The sequence below is a fragment of the Galeopterus variegatus genome, unplaced genomic scaffold, assembly GCF_000696425.1.
Source record: "Galeopterus variegatus unplaced genomic scaffold, G_variegatus-3.0.2 Scaffold3232, whole genome shotgun sequence".
NCBI classification, from domain to species: domain Eukaryota; kingdom Metazoa; phylum Chordata; class Mammalia; order Dermoptera; family Cynocephalidae; genus Galeopterus; species Galeopterus variegatus.
Window position 1 is genome coordinate 35,899 of NW_007729343.1, and position 8,757 is coordinate 44,655.

Consider the following 8,757-nt stretch of genomic DNA (forward strand, 5'->3'; position numbering starts at 1 on the left):
AACCCTCGGCGGGAGCGCCGCCACTCTCCCAAGCACCGCACTCTACTGAGTGTCAACCAGCCTTCATCCTAGGGCATCATATTCTGATTGGACACTCAACCAGCCTTCACCCTAAGGCCACAATTAACACACTCCCTAAGCATCTATAATTATGCTTGATCACTTGTTGGGCACATTTCATTTCTCAAGAAGAAATTCTTTTTCTGTATAATTAAATGTATCTGTAAACACTCAACCAGCCTTCACCCTCGAGTACCACATTCTGATTGGACACTCAACCAGCCTTCATCCTAGGGCATCATATTCTGATTGGACACTCAACCAGCCTTCACCCTAAGGCACCACATTCTGATTGGACACTCAACCAGCCTTCACCCTAGGGCACCACATTCTGATTGGACACTCAACCAGCCTTCATCCTAGGGCATCATATCCTGATTGGACACTCAACCAGCCTTCACCCTCGAGTACCACATTCTGATTGGACACTCAACCAGCCCTCATCCTAGGGCATCATATTCTTTTTTTTTTTTTTTTTTTTTTTCCTTTTTTGTCTTTTTTCGTGACCGGTAACGGGATTGCAACCCTCGGTGTCACGCCCGTACCGTGCTCAACCAGTGAGCGGACTGGTCTCTATATGGGATCCGAACCCTCGGCGGGAGCGCCGCCACTCTCCCAAGCACCGCACTCTACTGAGTGCGCCACCGGGCCGGCCCAAGGGCATCATATTCTGATTGGACACTCAACCAGCCTTCATCCTAGGGCACCACATTCTGATTGGACACTCAACCAGCCTTCACCCTAGGGCACCACATTCTGATTGGACACTCAACCAGCCTTCATCCTAGGGCATCATATCCTGATTGGACACTCAACCAGCCTTCACCTTGGGGTACCACATTCTGATTGGCCACCCAACCAGCCTTCACCCTAGGGCACCACATTCTGATTGGACACTCAACCAGCCTTCACCTTGGGGTACCATATTCTGATTGGCCACTCAACCAACCATCACCCTAAGGCACCATATTCTGATTGGACACTCAACCAGCCTTCACCTTGGGGTACTGTATTCTGATTGGCCACTCAACCAACCATTACCCTAGAGCACCATATTCTGATTGGCCACTCAACCAGCCCTCACCCTGGGGTACCACGTTCTGATTGGACACCCAACCAGCCTCACCTTGGGGCCCCGGTTGTGATAGGACACCAAGTCGATGCTATGACAGCAGTGAGGGATCTGAGCAGCTGGTGGGGACCGGGGGATGTGAGGCCGGGGGCTGGCCCCCAGGGCTGAAGGGCCCCTTACCCAGGCGCAGGAAAGAGAAGAAGTAGAGCCAGAAGAGGCAGAGGATAGGAGCAGCCAAGGCCTGGTTCACGGCGGCGAAGTGGATCCTCTTCTCCAGCTTGGCCGGGAGGTAGGCGAAGTAGAGGTTGTGCCGGTCCACCATGTGCTTGAGCAGGATGTAGATGAGGCCTGCGGACGTGGGGCCGTGAGCTGCTGACCCCGCTGGGCCACAGGGCGCCTCTGCCCCCTTCCACTCAGGAGTGGCTGTTTGCAGGGAGCTGGGCCTGGGGCTACGGCTGTACTGCACGAACCCCAAATGAGGCAAAATGCACATCCTGGCTGCTGGTTTTCTGTCTCCTCTCCATCCCCCAACCCCTTCCTCACTTCTTTCTGACCCCAAGGGAGTAGTGGTGTCTGGGACGGTGTCCCCGTGGAACACTGACATTCCAGGATTGTCTTGGGCAGGAGGCCGTTTCACACTCAGACGCCTGGCCCCGTTCTCCCCGCGCCCCCCATGCTGGGTCCCCGTCCCTCTCCCATCCAGGCGGACGTCCTGCCCTCATCGTGGTCAGCAGATGCTCCGGGGTCTCACCCCAGTGGTGGCACAGAAGGTGGGTGCTGCCTTTTCTATTATGCCAGGTTGTTTTTTTAAATTTATTTTTTCATTTTGAAAGAGTAATGCTGTAGATTTTTTAAATTGTTATAGGGAGAACTAAACCTTCCTTCTATCCCTAAACCTCAGCTACCACTGCTGACAGTCTCTTAGGTGTTCTGTTTCCTTCCAGAGTCTTCCATTTGTCTGCCACTTCCTGATGTTTTCTTTTAGTGGCCAAGACCTTGGCCTTTAAAGTCAGACAGTCCTAAGTTCAAGTCCTGGCTGTCCTCCTTACTAACAACATGTGACATTCTTCATCTGTGAGAAGGGTGGAGACCAGACCTGCCTTGTGGGACTGGGTGAGGACTGAACGAGCTAGGCCACCAGGAGGGCCACGGTGTCTGGCCAAAGCGAGCGCACCCGTGGAAGAGTGTTGATCGTTATTACGCACCGTCTCACTTGTGGCTAAAGAATCAGCCAAGGGTGACATCGTCAGCGGGCAGAGGACCTCCGACCAGGAAAAGAACTAAGAGAGGTCATAGCTGGGGGCTGGCCAGTTGGCTCAGATGGTTAGAGTGTCGCCTTGTAACACCAAGGTCAAGGGTTTGGATATCCTTACCAGCCAACCACCAGGAAAAAAAAAAACGACCCATTCTGATCAGAGAGGGCACAGCTGGGTGGCCAGTGGAAGGGATTCATTTGGAAGTGAACGGAATGTGGTGTCACACGTGCTGCCTGGCAGCTGTGGTTCTGTGGCTGCAAGAGGTCTGCTGTTTCTGGGGCTCCCTAATGCCTGGGTGGTGGCCGTCCCTGGGAGGCTTGGTGGAATCCACATACCCCAAGGCCACTCACCGAATGGCGCGATGATGGGGCAGGTGATGCTGTAAGCCATGATGACAGTGAAGACGCACAGCATCCACGCGTACATGGCTCCAAACTCGTATTCGAAGGCCTGGTTCTGCGAGGAAGAGTTGGTGAGGAGCTCCCGGGCTTGCTCCACCCCAAACACCCACACTTGTGCACCCCAAGTGGTGAGGGGACAGTGGGGTGGAGACCAGGGCTAGGCGGCCTCCAGAGGTCTTTGCTGTCCCTGCCCCGCCTCTCCAGCTTCACTCGGTGCACACCCAGACCTCCCAAAGGCACAGCGACTTGTGTCTTCCTAGTGTCCCCTGTTCTAGTGTCTGTCTGGCAGCCCCTGGAGGGCAGAGATGCTGTGAGGTCAGACTGTGGAGCAGCCCCCCACGGGCTTTGGCGTGAGATCTGCCTCTTCCAGCTGTGGCTCCTGGGCCAGCTTAGTTTGTGCATCTGTAAAATGGGGATATTAGCAGTACCTGACTCATCGGGGGGACGAAATAAAGGAATGCAATGCTTCTCCCACCTTCCTCTCACAGTACCCACCCGACAGAGCAGAAGCAAAGAGAACCGCACACCTCTAATCTGGGGAATCTTGGAACAAATGCCACAAGCCCCAAATGCCTTTGACATGTATGGTACTAAGAATTTATGCAAATGAGCACCCACGGAAAAGGACAGTGTGGATTTTAGTTGTGTGCACGTATGTGTGCGACTGGTTAAAATGCAGAAATCCTAAGCTCTCTCCTGCAGCCTGGGAGTTACGGTGGAGGCTGGGGGAAGACCTGCCACATTCAGAGGTGGCTCTGCAGAAGTGGCCCTGGGCCCATGTTTGAGATGCACTTGGGACAGTGCCTGGCACTAGTGGGGATGCTGATCTAAGCGAGCCAAGAGGCCTGCAGGTGGGGGGAGCACTGGGGAGGGTGTCAGAGACACTGTCCTGCTCCCAGTGGGCACCCCCCCGCCCCCCGCCCTGGTGGCACCTGCTTGACGTTCCTGCGGTCGGCAGCCGTCTTGGCCATGATCATGCGGAAGGTGTAGAGGATGAGGCCTGGCAGGCGCAGCAGCTCCATGCCATTGCCGATGAAGGCCGAGGCGATGACGTAGTTCACGAAGAACGCGCCCTGGTCGGGCAGGAAGACACACCTGGGGGACAGCGCTCCGTGAGCAGAGCCAGGAGCCTGCTGCCGCCACAGCTTGACGATCCTCCACATCCAGTGCACCCCTGTGGGGCACACCTACCTGCCAGCCCCGAGAACGAAGCCAGGCCCGACCCTGCTCTCCTGGCATTTACGTTCTAGCTGGGGACACAGGCCAGAGGTGACAAGCGCTCCAGGGGGAAGCAAGCAGGGTGGGGGGTGTCTGTGTCACGCAGGGGGTCAGAGAAGCTTGGTGATGAGTGATGTTTGTGCAGAGATGTGAAGGAGGGGGAAGAGCGACTCCAGACACCCAGGGAGAGGACAGTCGAGGCAAAGGGGACAAGGGATGGGGGCTCTGAGTGGGTGCGGGCCTGGTGTCCCCAGGGCCCAGCAGGGGTGGGGGGCTGGGGAGCAGCGGGCAGGCAGAGTAGCCTGTGAGGCTGGAGGTGCGAGGGCTGGCTGCAGCAGGACAGCTGGGGAGACTAGTGGGCTGGGGGACCACACGGATGGCTACCTCTGTCACCAGTGTGCAGATGAGGGTGTCATGGTGAGACAGGATTGGATTCCAGATCAATCTCAGAGATAGAGCTGTTGGGCTTTGCTGATAGACCGGGTGTGGCATAGGAGAGAAAGAAAGGGGACAAGGAGAAAGCAACCACAAAAACACTGTGGAATGGGGACAGCTGTGGGAGTAGCAGATCTGGGGAGAAAAGTCAGGAGTTTGGTTTGGGGCAGGTAAAGTCTGAGATGCCCGGCAGACTCCACGTGGAGCTGAGACAAGCAGCTGGATGCAAGCGTCTGGAGGCACAGGCTAGAGGTGCGGGTGTGCTGAGGTCACCGAGGGCTGAGCCCTCAGGGGGCCGGGCAGGAGGCGCCATGGGATAGCAGAGCCGGGAGACAGAGTCCCCGAGCCGAGTAAAGACAGTGTTCAAGGAGCACGGCTCGATTCACGGTGTCAGATGCTGCTGCCAGGTAACACGAGATGAGGACTGAGAGCCGGCCACTGGCTTTGGTAACCTGGAAGTCACTGTCAACCTAGACGACAGCTGGTTGGGTGTCTGTGTCTGTCTGTGGCTTCCAGCTCCCGAGTCAGCTTACCCAGCAAGAACTCACTTCAAATCATTCACCCCCTCCTAAGAGGTGAGCCCAGCTCGCCTGCCCTCTAAACATTCCTTTGGAAAAGTCAATCCTGAGGCTTTGGGCTGTCTTAAAACTAAAGTATAAAGTATAGTGCAACGTGGGCTGGGGTTGAATCTCAGCTCTGGCTCTTTTTTTTTTTTTTTTTTTTTTTTGCAACGGATCGCAACCCTCAGTGTTGCCCCCGGACCAGACCGGGGACCGGCAACGGGATCGCAACCCTCGGTGTTGCTCCCGCACCTCGCTCAGCCAATGAGCGGGAACCGGTCTGTATGTGGGATCCGAACCCTCGGGCAGGAGCGCCGCCGCCGGGCCAGCCCCTCAGCTCTGGCTCTTAACCAGCTGGGTAATCTTGGGTAAGTTATTCAACATCTCTGAGCCTCAGTCTCCCCATCTGTAAAGTGGAGATGATAATACTATCTAGATCACAGCTTGCTGCAAAGATTAAATATGAAAAAGACATATACAGCATTTGCATAGTGTCTTCTTAAATAATAGTTATTACTATAAAGTGGGTGTGGAATAAGCATAAAATACTAGCAAGGACAACCACCGGCGGTAAGTTTAACTCCGTTCTCCCAGCAAAACTAACAATCCCCAGACCACACGGTCATTCTGGTCACCACATTGAATTCTCCTTTCCCTCTCCCTGGCACCACGGAGCCCAGCAGTCCCTTCTCCCTGAGCAGCTCTGTGCTCAGTGAGGAAGTTGCAGAAAATGGAGACTCCACTAATTGAGTTTTGGCCGAGAAGATGAATCACATTTCTGCAAACACAGCACAAAATGGGTGCGCTCCCGCGGTGGGTGCCAGGAATCAGTGGGGCAGGGGGGTGTGAAAGCCCAGGCCCTGCAGTCTCGGGGAGGAAGACGCCTGTTCTGAAGCACAGACACCCCCCCACACCCTCCCGCTGCAGCCCCAGCCCCTGCCCCTGTGGGACTTCAGCCCAGGCCTGGGGCTCCAGAGCTCCACATGGCTGATACTTACTCCAACCTGATAGAGGCCTCCGAGAAAGTTTTGTCAAAGAGCCACCGGAAGAAAAAGTCCAGACTGGAAAACAAATGAATCCCCGTGAGGGTTTATTTGCAATGCTCCACGTGATCGCTCCACGTTTTCATCTTGTTCACGCTAAAAACAGGCCGAATCTCAGGTCTCCGTTGGTTCTCTACGATGCCCCTGACTACGGTGCGACTGCTCAGGGCCTGCTTTACAGAAACTTCCTTCCTTGAGATAAACAAAGACGTGACTGACCCTCCCTGAGTGGAAGGTCCTCAGAAGTTTTGCTTTCAAGTTTTGTGGTTTTTTTAAGGAAGCAAGATCCTATTTCCTGATGAATCCATGGATGAGCTCAACAGCACTCCAAACAGTTGCGGTTGCGACAAGCTTAACTACTGTTAGGGATTGGCATCTGCTCCCAAACCACATCCTGGGGACAATGCTCTCCAGCTGTGACCCTGATTCTGAATTTACAGCAGGAGGCGGTGGTGTGTACCTGGTGAGGCCAAGAGAGGGCAGGATCAGCACCATGAAGATCAAGAATGTGTAGACCTTGGTCACCATGCTCCGGTTTTCTCCTGACCTGCAGGAAGATAGCGGTGAGCACTTGCAGTCCCCCAAATGCTGCAGGTGCCCCCAGGAAGGCCCCCGCTGTGTGCCCACTGCCTGGGATGGGGGAGGCTGGTGTCAGAGACATCCTTCTCAGAGGAGCTCCGAGAGGCTCCAGCACTCACTTGGTCCAGTGAGACTCCAGCAGCGTGGAGTAGTAGACGATGGATGGCAGCAGGGCCGAGAAGGACCAGAGCAGCAGGGTGGGGAAGAATTGGCTGACGATCGGGTCCTGGAAGACAAGGTCCGGGCACAGAGTCGGAGGGGTCATGGGCTCCCAGGGTGGGTCCAGCCATCCTTGACCCCCAGAACCAACGCTGCACGGGGTCCAGGGCAGGTGGTCCATCAGTGCCGCGTAAACAAACAATCGCAGCCCCTTGCACAGCTCTTTACAGCGAAGGAAGCGATTTCACATACGACCGAACTCCACTTATCTAACTGGCCAGATTAGACAGCCGTCTCTGTTCCCTACAGAAAACCAGGCACTGATGACAAAGGAAGACCGAACATCTAGAGCCATGGCTCGTCACCAGCCGGCCTGCCCACTCGGCCCCCACTGGGCCAGCTGTCACTCACCAGGACCCTGTCGTGTTCGCTCCCAACCCTGCTTATGCCGGTTGTACTTGTTATTATAATCGTGTGACCTGATTAGCTTACGACTTTCACTGATTAAATGAACACGAAGACAAGGCTGGCTGATTAGCTCAGGTGGTTAGAGCACAGCCTTGTAACGTTGAGGTCATGGGTTCAGATCCCAGCACCAGCCAGCGGCCAAAAAAAAAACTGAGAAATTTTCTTTGAAAACTAAGTTGGATATTTGGAAAGACCTGATGAAGCCCAATTTCTAAAAAAAATGTTGACTATGAGAATAAATTAATTGTAAAAGACCAAGGGATATGAAATCTAGGGGGTTGTATGTACAGAACGGCTTTGCAAGTATCTTTAAAGTTTTGCTTTAAAGGGCCGGCCCGGTGGCGCACTGCTACAGTGCCCCGCTTGGGAAGCGCAGTGGCGCTCCCGCCGAGGGTTCGGATCCCACATACAGACCAGCCGCTCACTGGCTGAGCGAGGCGCGGGGGCAACGCCGAGGGTGGCGATCCCGTTGCTGGTCCCGGTCCGGTACGGGGGCAACACTGAGGGTTGCGATCCGTTGCCGGACACGGAAAAAGACAAAAAGGAAAAAAAAAAAAAGTTTTGCTTTAAAGAAACAAAAACAGGACTCACAAACAGTGAAAAAAGGTTGTGGTTTACATAAAACAGGCAAAGGGCAACTCTCCTCAGCAGATCCATTCTCAAAAGAACAGGCCTTGTCCCTACATTAAAAGATTGGCAAAGGAACAAACGTTTACCTGCTCTAAATCTAAACAAAATTGCTTAATGTGTACTTGGGTATTTTTTATTATATAGCAAATCAGATAAAAGCATCAGCCGCACATTAGCCCATTCGATCACCACCACCACAAGCTCGTGAGTGCACAATGGCAGGTGATTTGACCCCAGTGCTAGCATGAAAATCTGAGGCTCTGAATCTATCGGCTGGGGAGCAGCAAAGCAAGAACCGGGACGCCAGGTCGTCCAGCCCAGGTGCTCTCCCGGAGGATGATTAACCGGATGCCAAGTGGAAATGAAAAAAAAGGGGGAAAGATTTAGGGTGACATTTCAGCAAAGTGAACTACAAGAAACCAAGACCTTTTTAAGCAGATGCCAATTTAGGGAGCGTTTAGCTGTTATCTCATTGATTCATCTAAGATCTTTGAAAATCATTCCTTACCTATATAGAATAAATGACTTTATAACAAGATTATCAGAAACTAAAATGTTTAAAAAGAAAATCATTTGTGATCCTGCCACCCCGATCGATAAATCTCTTTTCATTCTTTCCTGTCCCCTCCCCATAGTGTCCACCATATACACACCTCAGTGGCCCATCACTCGGACCATTGCTTAGAGATGATTTTACATTCTGCTTTTTTCTTTTTTTTTTTTTTGTCTTTTTTCGTGACCGGCAACGGATCGCAACCCTCAGTGTCGCGCCCGTACTGGACAGGGGACCGCAACGGGATCGCAACCCTCGGTGTTGCTCCCGCGCCTCGCTCAGCCAGTGAGCGGCCGGTCTGTATGTGGGATCCGAACCCTCGG

The 8,757-nt window shown here is 53.7% G+C and overlaps 1 protein-coding gene across 1 annotated transcript in view; it reads right to left on the bottom strand.

The window, feature by feature from the left end:
- Positions 1-8,757, bottom strand: part of TMEM63A (transmembrane protein 63A) — a 41,791-nt gene that overhangs the window by 3,831 nt on the left and 29,203 nt on the right. The window contains exons 16-21 of the mRNA XM_008584344.1: positions 6,744-6,850; positions 6,506-6,592; positions 6,001-6,063; positions 3,722-3,884; positions 2,739-2,844; positions 1,313-1,480 (exon numbers count right to left, since the gene is read on the bottom strand). Coding sequence (XP_008582566.1) covers positions 1,313-1,480; positions 2,739-2,844; positions 3,722-3,884; positions 6,001-6,063; positions 6,506-6,592; positions 6,744-6,850 — 694 coding nt within the window. The remainder of the gene's footprint in view (positions 1-1,312; positions 1,481-2,738; positions 2,845-3,721; positions 3,885-6,000; positions 6,064-6,505; positions 6,593-6,743; positions 6,851-8,757) is intronic.